General features: G+C 34.2%; 1 protein-coding gene across 11 annotated transcripts in view; it reads left to right on the top strand.

The window, feature by feature from the left end:
• OXR1 (oxidation resistance 1) overlaps positions 1–23,654 on the top strand; it is a 458,270-nt gene that overhangs the window by 419,003 nt on the left and 15,613 nt on the right. For 8 of the 11 annotated variants that reach the window (XM_057531886.1, XM_057531885.1, XM_057531884.1 and 5 more), the window contains one exon: positions 22,105–22,185. The exons of 2 other annotated variants lie outside the window; for them this stretch is intronic. In XM_057531886.1, coding sequence (XP_057387869.1) covers positions 22,105–22,185 — 81 coding nt within the window. Of the gene's footprint in view, positions 1–3,552; positions 3,726–22,104; positions 22,186–23,654 lie in introns of those variants that run through there. One more of the 11 variants, XM_007188769.3, reaches the window with a different exon arrangement.

Below are 23,654 nucleotides of genomic sequence, written 5' to 3'. Positions count from 1 at the left end.
ATATCCATGCAACCATCACCACAATCTATGCCATAAACATTCATCATCTCCAGAAGTTTCTTCTCACCTCTTTATAGTTATTATTTTGTAATAAGAACACTTAACATAAGATTTACCTTCTTAGCAAATTTTCAAGTATATAGTACAGTATTATTATAGGCACTGTGCTGTAGAGTAGGTCTCTGGTTCTAGGCTATTATTATGTTTTTTCATATTAGCATTTAGCACCCAGGAGTCATTATGGCCTGTTTTGACTATTACTGATGTTAACTACCTCAGGAAAGTATTGAACCAATGCTTTGCTTTCCCTATTAATAATCTATCTCAGTTACTAGCCAAAAGCTATAGACTATAAAATTTCTATTAAAGCACAAAATGTCTAATTGATATTGTGAGAAGGGATGAATGAATGACAGACTGTTTGATGATTTTAAAAATTAAAATATTACTTTCAATATTGAGTAGGGTAGATAATGTATTATTGCTTCTAGTAGACCACTCCCAACTTAGAGGATATCAGGTATAAGGTCTTTCAGTAATTTCAGCCCTGATAAAGAAAGTAAAGGAAGAAACATTATTAAGTTGAATATGTGAATTATGAGAACAGATTATGTTCAACCTTTACGCTGGTTATGTTTTTAAAAGTGCTTCATTTTATAGCCTGTCATTTTACATTTTTAATGCTAAATTGACATCTGCTTCAAGCCCTGGGGTGTCTAGACAAATTTAAATGACCTAGCATTATGTTTTCTGAGTATTATGAAAAAAGAAAGGGCAAGAAAGAGATTTACTGAGTTCATTTTATGTCTGCTAGGTAGGTATTGTATTTATTAAATGGAAGCATTTGGCTTCAAGAAACAGAAAATCACACTTAAAATAGCTTAGACCTGTTGATTTTTCTTTTTCAATTGAGGTATAAATAACATATAACATATTAGTTTCAGGTGTACAGCATTATGATTTGATATTTGTATATACTGTGAAATGATCACCACAGTAAGTCTAGTTAATCTTTTTTGTGATAAAGACTTTTAAGATCTATTTATTCTCTTAGCAACTTTCAAATATGTAATGCAGTATTATTAACTATATTCACCATGATATGTATTATATCCTCATGACTTATTTTATAATTGGAAGTTTGTACCTTTGACCCCCCTTCACTCATTTTGCCCTCCCCAATGCCACCCCCCACCCCCCCAGCAACCACCAATCTGTTTCCTGTATCTATGGGCTTCATTTTTTGTTGTTGTTTTAAATTCCACATATAAATGAGGTCATATGATATTTGTCTTTCTCTGTCTGACTTATTTCACTTAGCTAATGAACTCAGGGTCCATCCATGTTGTCTCAAATGGCAATATTTCAGTCTTTTCCTTTTTTTTTGCCTACGTAGTATTCCACTGTGTATCTATACCACATTTTCTTCATCCATTCATCCATTGATGGACACTTAGGTTGTTCCTATATCTTGGCTATTGTAAATAATGTTGCAGTGAACATGGCAGTGCATGTATCTTTTAAAATTTGTGTTTTCATTCTTCAGATAAATACCCAGGAGTGGAATTGCTAGATCATATGGTAGTTCTATTTTTAATTTTTGGGGGAACCTCAAAAAATATACTGTTTTCCATGGTAGCTACACCTATGTACAGTCCCACCAATAGTGCACAAGGGTTTCCCTTTTCTCCATATTCTCGCCAATGCTTGTTATATCTTGTCTTTTTGATAATAGCCATTCTGACCGGCGTGAAGTGATATCTCATTGTAGTTTAGTTGTTTTTCAAAGTGTGGTCCCCAGACCACGACCAGCAGCAGTAGTATCTAGGAATTTGTTTAAAAAGTACAGGGAATTCCCTGATGGTCCAGTGGTTGGGACTCTGCGCTCTCACTGCCAAGGGCCCAGGTTCGATCCCTGCTCAGGGAACTAAAATACCACAAGCCGCAGCGCAGCCAAAAAATAAAAAATAAAAATAAAAAAATACATTCTCAGGCTCCATTGCAGTCTACTTATCAGAAACTGGTTTTGGAGCCCAGTATTCTGTTTTAACAAATGTTCCAAGTGATTCTGGTGTAGGCTAAAATTTGAGAGCCACTGGTTTAGATCTTTAAGAACCCATCCTGTCTAGGCATGGAGCCAGCCTTCTCAGAAACACATGGCTGAAAAGACACCTTAGCAAAATCAAAACTGTATTAGGAAGAAGGTGTGGAGGTGTATGCTGAGTAAGACAACCAACAAAATAGGCTATCCTGTGCATGGTGCATGTGTGTATATTTTTTAAAATCGCATTTAAACCACATTTTGGTATGCATATAATATTTCTAATTCTAGAAAATCCAGCTGGAAGTAATGATAGGTTTTCAAAAGAGCACCCCACCACCACCAAATTATTTAATGCTGTTGGTGTGTGCAGAGGGAGTGCAGGGGTGGGGGTTGGCGACCACAGTTCACTGTGTATATAATAGAACCCTGTGTTGTAAAGCTGGTGTGGAGATGGGTGTAGTGTGCCTACAAAGGACTGTGGTAGAGAGATCTTAGGGTAAGTGTGGTGGAGCTGGTGGGGGAGTTAGGGGGGTGACTGGTATGAGTGGCATGGCAGGGTGGATATTCATCAGGGGGTGTGCTGTGTCTTGTGCATGCACATGCTGGAATGTGCAGGAAGGAGATGGGGGGGTGTGGGTATGGTGCAGCGTTGTATATACTAGAAAGGTAGCTGTGAGTGTGTGAAGGGTGGCATTGTGTGCACAGCTTTGTGTGTACACACAACAAGGTAAAGGGGGAGGAGCAGTTTTAACTTAAAATGGAAGAAATATTCAGTGTATCATATGGCATTGATATTCTAGTTAAAACTGAGGTAATATAGGTAATTATAGTTTATAGTCATAATAATATTTAATCTTAAAAATTCACTTATATTCAGGATACCCCTGGTTAGTGAAGTATATACATAGGCATAATAAATATAAGTATTTTTTCAAGAAACTAGATGTTAGAAAATGCAGTTTAAAAATGGACTGTGTTAATACTAAAAGGAATTTTCAGGTCACACTGAATATCTGTATAGGATTTATTTGTAGTAGATTGGCTTCATTTTTACATAGTCATTCTAAAAGTTTGAGGATTGAAGAGTCCTCAAAGGATGTTTTACTGCTTAAAAAATACATGTAAGATGAAATTTTATAGGACTCTTAGATGTAAATGAGGAACAGAATTTTATGACTATGAGCAAATAGTAAAATGTTAATTGAAATCATTTGTGTACTTTGGGAGGGACTCTGGAAACTGTACTGATTACTTTTTTATGACTGGTTTATTTTTAGTATATTTCGTAGTGTACTGGTATTTGGAAATACATGCTCTGTATCTTTAAGCTTTTGAGTCCTTTCTCTGCACATTTGGGTACAGTGCAACCAAACTTAAACATGGGAAATCCTCTCTTCCCTCCCCAGCTTTACAGTCTCCACTCAGGACTATCTTTGCAATGGATACTACTTGGTGATTAGCTCTCTGTCTTGTCAATCAAATCTTTGTCTCCAGCAAACTGTTTTGTCACTGTAGTAGGGCTCCTGTGCTAGAAATGTATTTTTGACAGAGGAAGAATGCTTTTTAAAACAGTTCTTAGGAGATTTGATGTAACTTAATTTGCCCTGGAAAGGAAATGTCTCGTCTCTGGTATGGGAAAAAGGGGAGAAGGCATCAACCAATTAATCAAAAATATACTCTGGTAAATCTTAATCGATGATTTCAATTTCTATATTTATTAGTCTTTTTATGGTGACATTCTGCAAAATTGTATAATTTAAAAGTTTAAGTATAGAGAATATTTATAGAATACAAAATTGTATGATTATAAAAGCGTACCTTAATTTAAGCTATTTCTGCTCATCATAAATATCTTCAAAAAGGAAATGAATAAGGGACTGTAATTTTTGTTTGTGAAAGTGTTTTGGTTTTCCTGTTCTACATCAACAGGAAGTTATCAAACCTTTATTACTGCCTTAATTTTTAATTTAACTTTGTAGGAAAATATTTGGAATTTTTGTTTTGCTTAAAAATAAATTTAGTAGAACTATCGTAGTGAATTAACTTTAATTTTTATTGACTGGATCCCAGACTAAATACATTTATAATTTTGTGTTTTAAGACTATTATTTTAGCAATCTAAGAAAAGTCTTTCTTAAGCTTTCCAAAAAGTTTCAAGCATTGTTGCCTAATACAGAACTTTAAATGATATTCTAATAAAGAAATATCTTACTCAACCTTACTATTTTAAGAATCCTAGATATTTTTCAGTATAAGTATGTATGCATTATTTGTTAGAAAATGTATTGCCAGTTGTTTTTTCTTTGGTAATTTAGGATTATATCTTGCCTTATGAATATTAATTTTATTTTTACTGAGATTATAGATGATTTAAATGAGACTAGATATATACTTAGAACCAGGAGTGACTTTGGAAGATGCCCCCAAAGCAGCTTGCCACCCTTAAATGTAAAACATGTAAAATATCAAAATGATTTCCATTGGTGGTGTTGTAACTTGGCTCGAGAGTACTTTGTTATGTCTTTTTATTTTTAAGTTGAATGATTTCAAGTTTTTGTTTATGAAACATCAGCACAGAGGGGATTAGGCATCTGAAATGATTGGATTTGTTAAAATTCTGATCAGGTTATCAGATTAGCCAATTAACATAGCTTTTTTTTTTTAAACCAAGAACAGTGATGCTATGCATGTATTCTTTTGATGTGCAGTTTGAATTAACATTTATCATTAGTTTGCTAATACTGTAATATAGTTTAATTTATTACAAATGCAGGCAAAATGTGGATATTTTGAACTTTATAGGTCATTATAATGTACATCACACACTTACAGTCACCAATTCCTTTTTAACCTCATAGGAAGCTGTTATGTGATTTTTTCAGATATGAGAGCATGCTTCTCACTGGTCCTCAGCTCTGCACATAGAGTTTATATATGTTGTTTCACTTAACCTTCACAATAACCTTACAAAGTCAGTAGTATTACTTCCCATTTTAAAGGTGAAAATTCATATGGAGTGGTTTACTGAACTAAGTTGTCATGGAGCACAGAGACAGCTAGACCCTGGCATATTCATTACCTCACCAGGATGTCTTTGAGAGTTTTATAAAATGGTACAATACATTATGATGTGTTTTGGTGTGTAGACAAGCTCAAGTCCCAGTTTTCTAGCTGTTTTCCTTGCTTTGGAGTAGAAATCCTAGAAGCTGTAGGGTAGGAGAAAGGCTTAAGAAAATACGGATTAAAACGATAGCAGGTTTTTTTTACTTGTTTTGTAGATTGAAATTTCCTCTAAGATTCTGCCAGAGAGGGAGCTCTTCCACTTTAAAACTGAAAATAAAAAATAATTTTTCTAGGAGTATAACAAATATTTTAGAACAAATAAAATTTCTCACTTTTGGACTTCGTATTTTGTAACTTCTTACAGTTCTTCATAACTTTACTCAACTGATTAGTAGAATGGTATTACTTAAGTAATAAATAGTCTTAAAGCTAGTATTGATATGGCCATATATTTATGTAAACTAAGACAGTTTTCTAAATGCTCAGTAACTGTGTAACCAGAGATAGATTATTTTCATTTTGTAAATGAATTAAAGTCTCAAAGATAATAACTAATAGGACTAATAGTTAGAATATGCTCCAAAATACATGGAATAAAGTTAAACCTTTGCCAGTTAGCTTGGGTGAGAACGATGTTGATGAAACATGCTTAACTTTATCTTTTCCTTATACGTTTTTTATTGAGGTATAGTTGATTTACAGTATTATATTATTTTCAGGTGTACAACATAGTGATTCAAAATTTTTGTAGATTATAATCCATTGATAATTATTATAAAATACCGGCTATGTTCCCTGTGCTGTACAATATATACTTGTAGCCTATTTATTTTATACATAGTAGTTTCTGCATCCTAAACCCCTACCCCTGTATCACCTCTTCCCACTGATAACCATTAGTTTGTTCTCTATATCTGTGAGTCTGTTTCTTTTTTATTATATTCACTACTTTATTTTTTAGACTCCACATATAAGTGATAACATACAGTATTCATTTGTCTCTAACTTATTTCACTAAGCATAATACCCTCTAGGTTCATCCATGTTGCAAATGGCAAAATTTTTTTTTGTTTTTAATGTTTTACTGTCTGTTGTATATGTATATACAGCACATATTTAGGAATTCATCTGTTGATGGACACAGGTAACTTCCATATCTTGGCTAAATTGTAAATAATGCTGTTAGGAAAATTGGAGTGCATATATCTTTTCTAAGTGTTTTTGTTTTCTTTGGGTATATACCCAGGAATAGAATTGCAGTTCTCTTTTTAGTTCTCTGAGGAACCTCCATTCTGTTTTCCACAATGGCTGCACCAATTTATATTCCCACCAAAAGTGTGCCAGGGTTCCCTTTTCTCCACATCCTCGCCAGCATTTGCTAATTTGTGTTCTTTTTTTTTTTTTTTAATTCTATTTATTTTTTAATTTATGGCTGTGTTGGGTCTTCGTTTCGTGCGAGGGCTTTCTCCAGTTGCGGCAAGCGGGGGGCCACTCTTCATCGCGGTGCGCGGGCCTCTCACTATCGCGGCCTCTCTTGTTGTGGAGCACAGGCTCCAGACACGCAGGCTCAGCAGTTGTGGCTCACGGGCCCAGTTGCTCCACGGCATGTGGGATCTTCCCAGACCAGGGCTCCAACCCATGTCCCCTGCATTGGCAGTCAGATTCTCAACCACTGCGCCACCAGGGAAGCCCAATTTGTGTTCTTTTTGATGATACCCATTTTGACAGGTGTGAGGTGATATCTCATTGTGGTTTTGACTTGCATTTCCCTGATGATTAGCAATGTTGAGCATCTTCTCATGTGCCTGTTGGCCATCTCTAGGTCTTCTGTGGAAAAATGTCTATTCTGGACTTCTGTCCATATTTTAATTGGGTTTTTTGGTTTTTTGATACTGAGTTGTATGAGCTGTTCATGTATTTTGGATATTAACCACTTATCAGTCATATTATTTGCAAGTATTTTCTCCCATTCAGTAGGCTGTCTTCATTTTGTCAGTGGTTTCCTCTGCTGTGCCAAAGCTTTAAGTTTAGTTAGGTCCTGTGTGTTTATTTTTGCTTTTGTTTCCTTCGCCTGAGGAGATGGATCCAAAAAAATAATGCCAAGATGTATGTCAAATAGTGTTCTGCCTGGTAGTTTTCTTCTAGTAATTTTATGGTTTCTGGTCTTACATTTAGTTCTTTAATCCATTTTGAGTTTATTTTTGTATGTGGTGTGAGAAAATGTTCTAATTTCATTCTTTTACATGCAGGTATCTAGTTTTCCCAGTACCATTTATTGAAGAGACTGTCTATTCCCCATTGTATATTCTTGCCTTCTTTGTAATAGATAAATTGACCATATGTGGGTTAATATTTGGGGTCTCTGTTCTGTTCCATTGATCTATGTGTCTGTTTTTGTGCCACTACCATACTGTATTGATTACTGTAGCATTTTAGTATAATCTGAAGTCGGGGAGAGTGACACCACCAACTCTGTTCTTCTTTCTCAAGATTGTTTTGGCTATTTGGGGTCTTTGGTGTTTCCATACAAATTTTTAAAATATTTGTTCTAGTTCTCTGAAAAATGCCATTGGAATTTTGATAGGAATTGCATTGAATCTGTAGATTGCCTTGGGTAGTATAGTCATTTTAACAATATTAATTCTTTCAGTCCATGAACACAGTGTATCTTTCCATCTGTTTGTGTCATCTTCAATTTCTTTCATCAGTGTACTACAGTTTTTCAAGTATAGGACCATTACCTCCTTAGATAAGGTTATTCCTAGGTATTTTATTATTTTTAATGTGATGGTAAATGAGATTGTTCCCTTAATTTCTCTTTCTGATAGCTTGTTGTTGGTGTATAGAAATGAAATAGATTTCTCTATATTAATTTAGTATCCTGCAACTTTACCAAATTCATTGATGATCTATAGTAGTCTTTTGGTGGCATCTTAAGGATTTTCTATGTATAGTATCATACCATCTGCAAATAGTGACAGTTTTACTTCTTCCTTTCCAATTTGTATCTCTTTTTTTTTCCCCTTGTTTAATTGCTATAGTTAAGATTTCCAGTACTGTGTTCAATAAAAGTGACAAGATTGGGCATCCTTGTCTTATTCCTTATCTTAGAGGAAGTGCTTTCAGCTTTTCACCATTGAGTGTAATATTAGCTGTGAGCTTCTCATACATGGCCTTTATTATGTTGAGGTATGTTCCCTCTATACCCACTTTCTGGAGTGTTTTTATCATAAATGAATGTTGAATTTTGTCAAAAGCTTTTTCTGCATCTAGCAAGATGGTCATATGGTTTTTATTCTTCAGTTTGTTAATGTGGTATATCACACTGATTGATTTGCAGATATTGAGCCATCCTTTCGTCCCTGGGATAAATCCCACTTACTCATGGTGTATGATCCTTTTAATGTTTTGTTGGATTTGGTTTTCTAATATTTTGTTGAGGATTTTTGTACCAATGTTTATCAGTGATATTGGCCTGTAATTTTTTGTGTGTGTGATATCTTTGGTTTCAGTATCAGGGTAATGCTGGCCTCATAGAATGAATTCAGAAGTGTTCTTTTCTCTTCAGTGTTTTGGAATAGTTTGAGAAGGGTAGGTGTTAACTCTTTGCTAAATGTTTGGTACAATTCACCTGTTAAGCCGTCTGGCCCTAGACGTTTGTTTGATGGGAACTTTTATTACTAATTCAGTGTCATTACTGGTATTTGGTCTGTTCACATTTTCTCTTTCTTCCTGGTTTATGCTTGGGAGATTGTACATTTGTAGGAATTTGTCCATTTCTTCTAGGTTGTCCATTTTATTGTCATATAGCTGTCTGCAGTAATCTGTTATGATTTCTCTTCCTTTTTCATTTCTGATTTTATTGAATTGGGCCTTCTCTCTTTTTTCCTTGATGAGTCAGGCTAAAGGTTCATCAGTTTTATGTATCTTTTCAAAGAACCATCTCTTAGTTTCACTAATCTTTTCTATTTTTTTTTTTTTAGTCTCCATTTCATTTATTTCTGCTTCTATCTTTATGATTTATTTCCTTCTACTAACTCTGTGTTTTGTTTGTTCTTTTTCTAGTTCTTTTAGGTGTAAGGTTAGGTTGTTTATTGGAGATTTTTCTTGTTTCCTGAGGTAAGCTTGTATTGCTATATACTTCCCTTTTTTAACTGCTTTTGCATCCTATAGATTTTGGATCATTGTGTTTCATTTTCATCTGTCTCCAGGTATTTTTTGATTTCTTCAGTGATCCATTGTTTGTTTAGTAGGATATTGTTTAGCCTCCATATATTTGTGTTTTTTGCAGCTTTTTTTCTTGTAGTCAATTTCTAGTCTCATATCACTCTGGTCAGATAAGATGCGTGATATGATTTCAATTTTCTTAAATTTACTGAGGCTTGTTTTGTGGCCTAGCATGTGAGGTATCTTGGAAAATGTTTCATGTGCACTTGAAAAGAATGTATACTCTGCTGCTTTTGGATGCAGTATTCCATATATATCTATTAACTTCATCTGGTCTAATGTGTCATTTAAGGCCAGTGTTCCCATATTGATTTTCTGTCAGGATGATGTAAGTGGGGTGTTAATGGCCTCTGCTATTACTGTGTTACTGTCAGTTTCTTCCTTTATTTCTGTTAATATTTTCTGTGCTAGGTGGTCCTATGTTGGGTGCATATATATTTACAGTTGCTGTATCTTCTTCCTGGATTGATCCCTTGATCATTATGTAAGGCCCTTCTTTGTGTCTTGTAACAGCCTTGTTTTAAAGTATTTTGTCTGATAGAAGTAGTGCTACCCTGACTTTCTTTTGATTTCCTTTTGCATAGAATATGTTTTTCTATCTCCTCATTATCAGTCTGTGTGTGTTTGACTTCTTAAGACAGCGTATATACAGGTCTTGTTTTTGTATGCATTCAACCACTTCATGACTTTCGATTGGAGCATTTAGTCCATTTACATTTAAAGTAATTATTGATCTGTATGTACTTATTGCCATTTTGTTAATTGTTTTTGCAGTTCTTTTTTGTTCCTTTCTTTTGTTCTCTTCCGTTGTGATTTGATAACTATCTTTAGTGTTAACGTGCAGATGCCCTTCTCATTTTTGTGTATCTGTTATAGATTTTTGGTTTGTGGTTTTTATACACACACACACACACACACACACACACACACACACACAGAGTGAGCTAGCAATCTATGTATGTATGTGATTATTTTAAATTGCTGTTCTCTTAATTTCAAATGCATTTCAACAACCCTGCATTTTTACTCCTCTCTTCACGTGTGCTGTTTTTGACATATTTAACACTTTTTTCTTTTGAGTATCCCTTAAGTGTTTATCATGGATGTAGATGGTTTTACTACTTTTGTCTTTTAACCTTCCTACTAGCTTTTACGCAGTTGATTTACTACCTATTTGCCTTTACCAGTGAGCTTTTTTCTTTAGTAATTTTCATGTTTCCAGTTGTGGCCTTTTCTTTTTCACTTAGAGAAGCCCGTTTAACATTTCTTGTAAAGCTGATTTGGTGAACACTTTTACGTTTTGCTTGTCGGTAAAACTTTTAATGTCTCCATCAAATCTGATTGAGAGCCTTGCCAGGTAAAGTATTCTCAGTTGTAGGTTTTTCCCTTTCATCATTTAAAATATGTCGTGCTACTTCCTTCTATCCTGCAGTGTTTCTACTAAAAATTCAGCTCATAGTCTTACGGGAGTTCCTTGTATATAAGTTGTTGCTTTTACCTTGCTGCCTTTAATATTCTCTTTATTTTAAATTTTTGCCATTATAATTACAGTGTGTCTTGCTGTGGTCCTCTTTGGGTTGATCATGTTTGGAACTCTGTGTGTCCTAGACCTGGATGTCTGTTTCCTTTCCTAGGTTAGGGAAGTCTTCAATGATTATGTCTTCAGGTATTTTCTCCGCCCCTTTCTCTCTTCTTCTGTGACTCCTAGAATGCGAACGTTAGCACACTTGATGTTGTCCTAGAGGTCACTTAGTGTCCTCATTGCTTTTTATCCTTTCTCTTTTTTTCTGTTCCACTTCTGTGATTTCCACTACTCTTGTCTTCCAGCTCGCTTATCCATTCCTCTGTGTCATTTAGTCTAATGTTGATTCCTTCTAGTGTATTTTTCATTTTACTTTCTGGATTCTTCACCTCTGTTTGGTTGTTCTTTTATATTTTCTAACTCTTTGTTAAACACTTATGATTTCTCACTCTGTTCATCCGTTTTTCTCCTGAGTTCTTTGATCATATCATGATCATTACCTTGGTCCCAGGTCTAGTGCCTGTGTACTGGTTGGTGGGCCCTCTGGTAGGCTGGGCAATGTACAGGGGAGGCTGTGGGCTCAGGGGTTCTTAAGGCAGCCTGTCTGCTGTTGGGTGGTGCTGTGTCCCTGCTCAGTTAGTTGCTTGGCCTGAGGCACCTGGTACTGGTGCCTATAGGTTTGGTGGGCAGGGCTGGGTTCAGGTGCTAATAAGGTAATGGGAAGATTGCAAATGGCACTTGCCAGCATCAATGTCCCCATGGTAGAACAAGCTCCCAAAGATGGCTTCTGCCAGGGTATGTGTCCCCAAGGTAAGCTCCTTTTGCCTCCTGCCTCTCCAGGAGACTCTCCAAGATCAACAGGCAGGTCTAACTCAGGCTCCTTTCAAATTACTGCTTCTGTCCCCAGTCCCAGAGTGTGTACACCCTCTTAAGAGTGAAGTCTGTATTTCCTACAACCCTCTGGGTCTCCCAAAAGGAAGCCCCACTTGCCTTCAAAGTCGAACATTCTGGGGGCTTGTCTTTCCAACACAGGACCCCTGGGTTTGGGAGCCTGATGTGGGGCTCAGACTCCTTGGGGAGAACTTCTGCAATAATTATTCTTCTGTTTCTGGTTCACCTACCGGAGGTATGGTCTTGACTGTACCATGACTCCACCCCTACTGCCCATCTTCATTATATCTATAGTTGTAAAAGATCTTTTGTGATAGGTTCTGGTCTGTTTCACTGATAGTTGTTCTGTAAATAGTTGTAATTTTGGTGTGCTCATGTGCTCAGGGTCTTTCTGCTCAGCCATCTTGCTATGTTTTCTTTATTTTTAAAGGCTGTTTTAGAGTTTATTCCGATAAATAACCTAAACTTTAATCTCTAATCATTTACTTGAAGCTATTTATGTATTTGATATACCCATATACTATATCCTGCCTTTTTAGTGTCTGTCAATAAATTGTAATTTATGTGAAGGTTATAAGCTCATTTTATAAGGGTATAAGTTTAATCAGATTAAAGTCACAAAATATTAAATAACAACATCATTTTTTTCTATCAATACTTCACTGAATTTTCTCATCTTTTCCTTTTTTTGTTGTTTTTAGGCGCTCATATGACAAGATGAATTTTTTTTTTTGTATTTTAGGCTTTTATATTTGAAAACACATGACATGATGAATTACTTACATCTGTATAGAAATTAGCTCACAGGTAGAATTTTAAGAAGAACAAATTTAAATGTAAAACTCTTTTCAGTGACCTCAGCTAATGATTATAATACTGATTAAAATATTAATAATTACTTATACTAACACTGTACACTTACCATGAGTTTTTTACTTAATCCTCAACCTGTGAAATATTGCTGCTTTCACCTTCGTTTTACAAAACAGGCATATAACAGCCGTACTCTGACCAATAAAGGTCAGAGCTGTGGTTTAAATCCAGGCATTCTGTTCTGGCTGTAAGCTGTGCCCTTAAATTCTTTGCTATACATGCTCTCAAAATCTTCAGACTATAACTGGGACTGGGAGAAGGGGATTAACATTTATTTTGTACATTTGCTGTATCATTTTCTACTTTATATATATTTTTTACACATACTATTATTTATTCCTCATAAAGTACCTAAGATATGATTATTATTTCCATTTGAAAGACCAGAAATTGAGAGGTTAAGTACGGTTGCTCAAGTTCACAAAACTAATATAATCAGACTTCCTTATCCAGCAGTTCTGCATTCGATGGTTCTGCATTCACAGATTCAACCAACCAGAGATTAACAATATTTGGGAAAAAAATCCCAGAAAGTTCCAAAAAGCAAAACTTGAAGTTGCCACAATGCTGACAACTATTTACATAGCATTTACATTGTATTAGGTATTATAAGTAATATATAGATGATTTAAAGAGAGGATATGCATAGATTATATGCAAATACTGTGCCATTTTCTATAAGGGACCTGAGCATCCATGGGTTTTGGTTTCTGTGAAGGTTTCTGGAACCAATCCCTCAGGCATATGTAGGAACGTCTATTAAACAGAATCAGAATTAAGACAGAGTTCTACAGCTAAACCTACTATACTATGTTGCCTACCTATAGTACATATTCATGGGAAGTTTTTTAACTAGTGTTTATGCCTTATTGTATAAAACATCTGCTTACTAATTATGTCACAACATAATTGAAAAAAGGACATATACACATATTCAGTGTAGAATATTTTTTCTTTATTTATTTGACTTAGTAGTTGAAAAGCATACTTATTACATATGTAAGTTGTGAGACATAATGATAAAATGAGTATTTGTGATCCCACTCACTCATTCACCACCCAGCTTAAGAACTAGAACGTTACCAATGAAAGTGCATCATCCTGTGTGTTCTTTCTCTATCTCATCTCATGTCACCTCCAAATTGGTTATTACCTCCTTGAATTTTGTGTTTGCCATTTCCCTGTTTTTCTTTAATTAATAGATTTTATTTTTTAGAGATATTAGATTTTAGATTTACAGAAAAATTGAATGGGAAGTACAGAGAGCTCCCATATACCCCTTTCTCTCCAAACACAGTACCCCTGTTATTTACATCTTGTATTAATGTGGTACATGTTATAATTTATGAGCTAATATACATTATTATCACCCAAAGTCTGTAGTTTACATTAGGGTTCATTCTTTTTGTTACACATTCTATGGAATGACATGTATCTGCCATTACAGGATGATACAATGTAGTTTCATTGCCTTCAAAATGCCCTATGCTCCATCTGTTCATCCCTCCTTCCCTCTACCTGAGAACCACTGATGTTTTTAATCTTTCTATAGTTTTGCCTTTCCCAGAGTATCATCTAGTTGGAATCGTATCATATGTAGCTTTTTCATATTGGCTTCTTTCAGTTAGTAAAATGCATTTAAGGTTCCTCCCTGTCTTTTCAAGGCTTGATAGCTCATTTCTTTTTAGTGCTGACACTTAACATTCCATTTTCTCAGTGTACCACAGTTTATCTATTCACCTATAAAAGGACATTTTGGTTACTTCCAAGTTTTGACACTTATACTAAATAAAAGGTTGTTATAAACATTCATGTGCAGATTTTATGTGGACCTAAGTTTTCAGCTCATTTAGGTAAATACCAAGGAGTGTGACTGCTGGATTGTATAATAAGAGTATGTATAGTTTTGTAACAAAAACTGCCAAACTGTTTTCCAAAGTGGCTGTACCATTTTGTGCTCTACCAACAATGAATGAGAGTTCCTGCTGCTCTACATCCTCACCAGCATTTAATATTGTCAGTGCTTTCATTCTAAATAGGTGCATAGTGGTATCCCATTGTTATTTGAATTTGCATTTTTCTGATGACATATGGACATAGAGCATCTTTTCATATTCTTACATGTCCAGATCTTTAGTTCATGTTTTGTTTGTTCTCTTGTTGTTTTTTAAGAGCTCTTTGTATATTTTGGATAACATATTTATCAGCAATGTATTTTGCAAAGATTTTCTCCCAGTCTGTGGATTATTTTTTTATTCTCTTGACAGTGTCTGTTACAGAGCAGACGTTTTTAATTATAATGAAATCCAACTTACTAGTTTTTTTTTATGGATCATGCTTTTGGTGTTCTATCTAAAAATGCATCTTCAAACCCATCTTCACCTAGATTTTTATCTGTATTATCTTCTAGTTGTTTTATAGTTTTGCATTTTACATTTAGGTTGATGATCCATTTTGAGTTAATTTTTGTGAAAAGTATAAGGACTTTGTCTAGATTAACTTTTTTGTGTGTGGTTGTCCAGTTGTTCCACCACTATTTGGTAGAAGACCATCCATTCTTCATTGCATGATCTTTGCTTCTTTGTCAAAAATCAACTGACTGTATTTGTGTGAGTCTATATGTAGGTGCTCTCTTCCATTCCACTGATCTGTTTGTTCTTTTGCCAGTATCACAATCTTGATTACTTTATAGTAAGTCTTGAAGTTGAATAGTGTCAGTCATTCAGTTTTGTTCTTTTCCTTCATTATTGTGTTGGCATTGGGATCTTTCTACATAAACTTTAAATAATCAGTTTGCCTATATCCACAGAATAACTTGGTGGGATTTTTATTGGAATCGTGTTGAGTCTGTAGACCAAGTTGGGAAAAACTGATATCTTGACAGTATTGTCTTCCTATCCATATATATGAACATGAAATATCTCTTCATTTATTTAAATCTTCTTTGATTTCTTTCTTCAAAATTTTGTACTTTTCTTCATGTATTTCATCTTTTTCCATACTAATATAAACAGTATGGTTTTACATTGCAGATTCCAATTACTCATTGCTGATATATAGAAAAGCAGTTGACTTTTGTATATAACCTTGTATCCTGCAAGCCTACTATGATTGCTTATTAATTCCAGTAGTTTTTGGATGATTCTTTAGAATTTTCTTTATAGACAATTATGTCGTCTACTAAGAGTTTTATTCCATCCTTCCCAATCTGTATACCTTTTATTTCCTTTTCTTGTTTTACTGCATTAGCTAGGTCTTCCAGTACAATGTTGAACAGGAGTGGGAAAGTATTTCATTTTTCACCATTATGTATGATGTTAATTGTAGGATTTTTTCGTTAGAAGTTCTTTATCAAGTTGCAGGAGTTACCCTCTATTTCTAGGTTGCTGGGAGTTTTTATAATGAATGTTAGATTTTGACTAATGCTTTTTCTGCATCTATTTATGTGTAATAGATTATATCAGTTGATTTTCAAATGTTGAAATACCTTGCATATCCCTTGCATACCTGGAATTAAATCCCACTTGGTCATTGTATAGAAATCTTTTTTATACGTTGTTGGATTCAATTTGGTAATATTTTGTTGAGGTTTTTTTGCATGTATGTTCATGAGAGATATTGGTCTGTAGTTTGTCTTACAATGTCTTTGTTTATTTTTTATTAGGGTAGTGCTGGCCTCATAGAATGAATTGGGAAGTATTTTCTCTGCTTCTGTTTTTCTGGAAGAGATTGTAGAGAGTTAGTATAATTTCTTCCTTAAATGTTTAATTGAATTCACTAGTGAATCTATCTGGATTCACTGAAGATGCTCCAGAGCTAGAGATCATAACACTTTGGGTTTCTTTGTAAGTACAAAATCAGCTGCTGTGGTGTATGCATTTTTGCTTTGCAAAAGTCAACATAATTATATTGGCCAGAATGAAAATCTGTTCAGTTTTTCCTTTCTTCTATTATCATGTCTATCATAGCACTCAACAAGTTTGCATAGCTTTTGATAGAGTTACCTTGATGTTTACTGGTAGCTAATTCATTTTAGTTGGCTAGAACTGGGCCTGGTACTTTCTGTTTTGCAAGGCTATTAATTACTAATTCAATTTATTTAGTAGCTATAGGGCTGTTCAGATGATTTGTTTCTTCTGTGTGAGTTTAGTGGTTTGTGTCTTTCAAGGAATTGGTCCATTTCATCTAGGTTTTCAAATTCATAGGTTTAGAGTTGTTTATAATATTCCTTTATTTTCCTTTATTGTCAATAATGATGGCCTGTCTTCATTTATGATATAATTTATTTGTGTGTTCTTTTTCTTATTTCAGTTAGCCTGGCTAGAGGTTTATCAATTGTATTGATCTTTGCAAAGAACTAGTTTTTGGTTTTGTTGAGTTTTCTCTATTGATTTTCTGTTTTCAATTTCACTGATTTCTACTCTGATTTTTTTCTATTATTTCTTTTCTTCGACTTCAGATTTAATTTGCTCTTCTTTTTCTAGTTTCCTAAAATGGAAGCTGAGATTATTGATTTTAGATCTTTCTCTTTTCTTACATATGCATTCAGTGCTATAAATTTTCCTCTTAATTCCTGCTTTCACTGTATCCCAAAATTTTGGTAAGTTATATTTTTGTTTTTATTTAGTTCAGAATATTTTAAATGTCTCCCAAGACTTTAATGATTATGTGTTAATTAGCAGTGTGTTGTTCTAAAGTAATTTGGGATTTTCGCACTATTTCTGTTACTGATTTCTAGTTTAATGTCATTGTGGTCTGAGAGCATACTTTATGATTTATATTGGTTAAGGTATGTTTTATGTTCCAGAATGTGTTCTATCTGAGTGAATGTTCCATGTGAGCTTGAGAAGAATATGTATTCAGCTGTTGTTGGATGGAGTATTCTATACATGTCAATTAGATCCAACTAATTGAGAATACTGTTCAGTTCAGCAATGTCCTTACTGATTTTCTGCCGGATTTGCAAATTACTGATAGAGGAGTTTTGAAGTCCCCAACTATAATAGTGAATTAATATATCTCAAGATTATGTAATGAGTGTTCTTTTCCCCTGATATGCTGTGGGGAAAACAAGATTATTCCCTTTTTGTGAGATTCACTTCTTACGTTTATTGTTCCATGAGGCTAGTATAATATATACATATTGTAATTGAATGGTTTTGAGTAGTTAACAGGTTTCTTTTTGACTAAAAGAACAGTGAATATATCTGCCTTCTTATGAAATTCTATGTGAGTCATCTGCGGATATACTTAACAGGATGTAATTTTAAATATAAAAGATTTCTTCAAATCAAAACTTCAGTAATGTATTCTGTTTTGTATTCATTCTGGATTTAATCCTTTTTTCCCCTCTATTAATTCTACTTTCTAGTTACCTAATTTATGATTCTCTATTTGCTCCTTTTATATTTTATTTAAGTTACGGAAGTGTATTTTGAAAACAGTAGTTTTAATTTAAGGCAAAAAGGAGTTTTAACATAATCCAGGTCTTATTTTGTGATAAGACTTTGTCATATATTATGAAATATAGAACAGAATGTTATGTAACTTCAGGATGCTGTTGTATGCCCTTTTTTGTTAGCTACAACAGCTCAACTTTAATTTCCTCCTTTTTAAAAATATTTTTGGATTCCAAAGTAAATATAAATGGCATTGTTAAGTAACATTTTTCTTTCTACCCCATCTTCCTTTACTAAGGAATAAAAGTAAGGCATAAGTGAGAAATAAAAATTACACATTCACAGATATCTTTTTTAGTCTGCAAGGCAGTTGGGGGAAGGGAGGTTTTTGGCTTGTTTATGGTGTAATCTCAGGGGGAAATACTGGAATATCCTGGAAGGAGGACTGTTAGACCGATGTTAGACTGAAGCTCTTTTCTTTCTAGGAGAGCATGTTCTTATTCATGGGATTTGCAGCAACTATACATTTCCTCTATTTTCAGCTTCTGTTCTGGTTGTTGTTGTTATTAGTCTCTTTGTAATAGCGATGGGTAGATTTAATTCTGCCTTTACATTTGTAATTTGTTGAAAATAAATGCTCTCACTTTGTGAGAGTCCTTTGTCAAAAACTGAAGAGACTAGAGAGTAGCACTTAATTCTGCAGAGGGTAGTTCATTAGTATTTAGTTTCTGCAGATGGGACTTAGCAGTATATGCAAACCACTTTGCTCCTCAGGAAATGACTTTTTAGCCAGACAGTGAATACAGTTTTAGTTAGAAGGTCTTGATTTCCTCAACTGTGTACCTTTAATAATTGGGAGTGTGATACAGGACATTTTGTAGCAATCTGTCCATTTTCCACTTAGGTTTAATCTTTTGGGTAAAATAATACATTCTGTACATGGAGTATGATTTAGCAAGGGGTTAAAAATTAATTTGAGACTAATTCCAGATCCACCATATATACTAGGAATCTATATCTCTTTATTCATTTGTTTTGAGAGGAGGTAGTATATTTCTCTAGTTGAGGCAGGAGATAGATGGGCCCCAGGCTGAGCAGCTGGAGTTTATCCTCTGTGGACAGATTCTCCAAGATGAATACAATAGCAGGAGGAAGGAGAAGCTAAGCCCTCCCACATGAAAGATAAAGGGACCACATATTTCTCATTCTCAGAGTCAAGGAGACCTTTCCCACTACACGTGCGCAGAAAGGCTCCACAGAGGTCAAAAAGGGAGGGGGCATCACCCCCATAGTAAGTGATGTCAACCTACCCATAGGCCTCTTCTCTAGAATTCCATCTTGGCTAAGAGATGCAGTGCACACATGGGAGGACCCTGAGATAAACCAGTTACAGACTCAGAACCAGGCAAAGCAAGATAATTGGCCAAAGGGAACCCAGAAGAAATGCCCCATACAAGTGAGGTAAACTACTACGAGCACACGACTCTCGACTCTCTGAGTCCACCCATGTGAGTCTATTCATACGTACCCTTTTTCCTCCTAATAAACACTTTACTTGTTTCACTACTTTTCATCTCTGGGAATTCATTTCTACAAAGCCGACGAGCCAGGGACCTTGTCACTGGCCACTGTCCCTGGTGGTCTAGTGGCTAGGATTCAACGCTCTCACTGCCGAGGCCCGACTTCAGTCTCTGGCCGGGGAACCGAAATCCTGCTTGAAGCTGCTGCAGGCTGAGGCCACCCAAGATCATAGTCATTTGATTTCAAATCCTTTTTCTTTATTAGTTCACCTATTCTTTTGACAATATTGTATATCATCATTCATCACAGCATGAGTAAATATTTAAAGGTAAGGAAGTGGTGAGTTTATAAGTTCCAGAAAGGAATACAGTTTAAAAAACAAAATGAATGAGGAAAGTAGATTTGTGACATTAAAGAAACTATGACTACCAGATGTTATAAGCTTATACTTATGATGGCATTTTATGGTTCCCTCACTGATGATTCCTACTCTAAGTGATGTTGATACAATTAGATTATAACTGATCCCTTTTGTGAGCAAATTCAATTTTACTTTCATCCAGGAACTGTGTTTTATATGGTAAAAGGAAGAGCTTTCAGTGTAAGATCAGTGTTGAGTAGAGGAATAGAAAGAATGCAGAGGAATAGTTAAGTCATATAATTTGAAAATTCTTGTCTAGGAAACTCTCGTTCAGACTGAATGCCATAGGAAAAAGGAAGAAAGATATAACTGGTCATTAAATATTTTGTAGAGATTTCTTTTGCTGGTCTTAGAAAAGCAAGCTGTGATTTTTATTTTTTTTACTTTTAGTACCTAATTTTTCTTTCATCTTTATTGAAAATTCTGTTGTTCTTAATTGAAAAATCTTTAATATTTTTAAATTAAACTTTCAGAATAGACAACGTATACAAAATGGTTGAGTTCTTAAAACTGAAATACTTTAATATCAAAAATAAAAACCAAAAACAAATATGGAGACTCTTCAACATTATCCTTTAGTCCTTAGGGTAATTGCTGGAAAATTAAGTAAAAGTAGTGTTAACCCCTATTTAGTCTGTGGTGGGCACTATACTCAATCCTTTATGTGCATTTCATTTCTTTGTTTTATTTACACAAAAACCCTATTTAGTATGTACTATTATTATTTCCACTGTTTTATGGAGAAATAGATAAGGAAGGGGGAAAACCTAGGTCCATCTGATTCCCCAGAGCTTGAAATCATAACTACTTTGGGTTTCTTTGTAAGTAGAGAGTCAGCTATCATATTGCAAGCATTCTCGCTTTTCAAAAGTCAATCTAATAATAATGGCCAGAATGGAAAATCTGTTTGGTTTCTTTTCCTTTTTTCTAACCTCATGTCTTTCATTGCTTTCAACAAGTTTGCAGCTCTTCATAGAAGTAGCTAATTCGTTTTAGTTGACTGGAACAAGAACCTTTTAAAACCTAGGTTAGTTTAAAAATCTAAACCTTTTATGGGTCAGTTGGTTTAACTGCATTTTGTGGCCAGAACCTCTACACATAATTGATTGATCACAAGAGGAATTTGTCATAGGTCAGGAGAATTCAGCACATACTTATAGCACCACCAGAGTTCACTATATTATGCTTACTGTTTTGGGAATTATGTCATGATCTGAAAAAGCTGTAGCTGTTGTGTCAGTCTGAGGAAACTTGTCTGTTTTCGTGGGCTTTTTATAATAATATTTATCTGTCAAACATGGCTTTCAAATTCAGCACCGTGCAAGAGACTGGTCTAGGCAATTACAGAAGATATAGAATTGCCCTTAGAAATTTAGAGTGTAGGAAAGTCATTACGTTTTAGTCACAAATAACTGCTACAGTACCAACTACAAAGAATTACTGCAGAGGAAAGGCAAAAACTTTCCGTTCAGGATCATTTAGAAAGACTAAGTGGACATGCCTGAGAATGCTATTAGATATGCTTTTAAAAATCTAATTTTCTATTTCTGGAGCTTATTTTTCTTACTGTCTTCGGTTTTAAAATGTACTTCATATCTTTTTCTTGCTCCCCCACTTCTCTGTTCTGATACAGATCATATAGCATGGGTATGTTTGTTACCTTTGCCTAGAAGAAGTTTTTCCAGCATTGCCATTAGGATGTAACGTTTGAGTTAAACTGATTTGAAGGGGAGAGTTGAAACTACCATTTTCTTTGTAAACTGCAAGACAGATTTTAGATGTTATCTTTGATGTTAGCAAAGCATGTTATGTTTTATATAGCGTTTCTTTTATAAACGACTGTAATTCTATTTATTCAGTCAAATTCTGTCTATATGAACCTTAAGTTGTGTACTAGTAGTTATAAATAAACCTTAAGTTGTGTACTAGTAGTTAGTTGGATGTAGTAGTTAATAAGTTAAATTCATTCATGTGTATTTCACCATAGTTTAATATATAAATCTCTTGGATTTTCAGCATGGAGTGGGGAAAGAAATCCTGATTACAGTTCTCTTTCCCATTTAAATTTCTCCAATTTTTGTTTTGTTTTGGCTGTTTTTCTCAACTGTCAGTGGAATTATTGTCTTCCTGTCTCCATATTCAGGTAGTGTCAGTGGCTGAGTATCACCGCAGGATCGATGCTCTAAATACTGAAGAACTGCGCACACTCTGCAGACGTCTCCAGGTGCCCCCTTCAGTAGTTTAAACCCCTCCAGAGATTGAATATTCCCTGTTTTCAGTGTCTTTTGTCAGGGCAAATCTCTTTTCTGAAGGATTCGTTTTGACTGCAGCACTAAAATACCCCATCAGAAAATTCCTTTTGTATTAAAGAGTACAGTATTGACTTGAAGAGCTGTAGGACTATCTTTTCTGGCATCTTTTCATTTGAAAAATGTTCAGAGGAATTTTCTGTTATTTTAGAACTGTTCTCAGTACTGTATTTCTTAGATTGATGAGGAGTTTTCATTTTACATTGGAAGAATGTCTTGGATTTGAGGTTGAATCTTTACTAAATGGAATCCGAAAGATGTGGTACTGTGGGAAAATGTTTAAAAATTTAAAAGAAAGCAAGGTTCTCTTCTTTAAGGCTATTTCAGTTGTATCAACCCTACATCAAATATCATAATGAGACGAATTGTTTTTGTCCTTGAGGTTTTCCTGGTTGGTATTAGAAATACTTTGGAATAGTATAGATTAGGCACTACAACTAGATAAATTATTTAAAATTCTGTGAAATAATCTTTGTGATTTTTCAGGAATAAGAACTATATATTTGACCTCATTTTTCAGCTTTGTGTATTACTGTGTGTTTTCCTCTTCTTAATGAGATATGCTTTCATGGCTTTGCTAGAACTCCTGAATTTTTTTCTTTTCTTTTAATGCTTCTCATGCTGCCTTGGATTTTTTTTAAGCTTTCACATCATCAAAATAAGGGTAAAATATGATGATGATGTGAAAGAATTAATATAGTTTTCATCAAAAAACAATACAGTTCTAGAACATGTATTGGTTGAAAATATATGTTGTTTAAGTTTGGTAAGAAATCTGTTAAAGGAACAAAATAATTTAGCAAGATTTCATTCCTGCGTGGAATCACAGTCGTCGAGAATTGCTGCATTTTAGTTATCTGCTGCAATAGAATTCTGTTTTCCAATTTCAAAGTTTCATCAACAGTAGTTTCATATATTTTATTTTCTAATATTACTGCATTTTATATATTAAAATAAAATTAATATGAAAAAGTGCCAACAGAATAAATTGTACAGGAATTTAAGTTAATCAACGTTTCTGTCACTTTAAGAATATCACTGTTGTTTCATATATTTTATTTTCTAATATTATTCCATTTTACATATGAAAATAAAATTAATAGGAAAAAGTGCCAACAGAATAAATTGTACAAGAATTTGTTTTGATTTAATCAACATTTTTATCATTTTAAGAATATCAGTGAGATCATTTCCATCAAGCAAAAGCATACATACTTTTTAGTGCATCACATTGTTCTAATTTAAAAAATAGGTTTGTGAAAAAGTTAACTTTTAAATGTATTGTTTGGTTCAGCTAGATAAAAAAATTTCATGTTTAGAAAGTAAAAATTAAAAAGGCGTTTCTAAAAATAATGATAACCTTTTCAATGAAGCAGATAAATTC

This window comes from Balaenoptera acutorostrata, chromosome 17 (genome assembly GCF_949987535.1).
Source record: "Balaenoptera acutorostrata chromosome 17, mBalAcu1.1, whole genome shotgun sequence".
NCBI lineage: Eukaryota > Metazoa > Chordata > Mammalia > Artiodactyla > Balaenopteridae > Balaenoptera > Balaenoptera acutorostrata.
The sequence above is the reverse complement of the archived record's forward strand: the minus strand, read 5'-3'. Positions and strand labels throughout refer to the sequence as shown.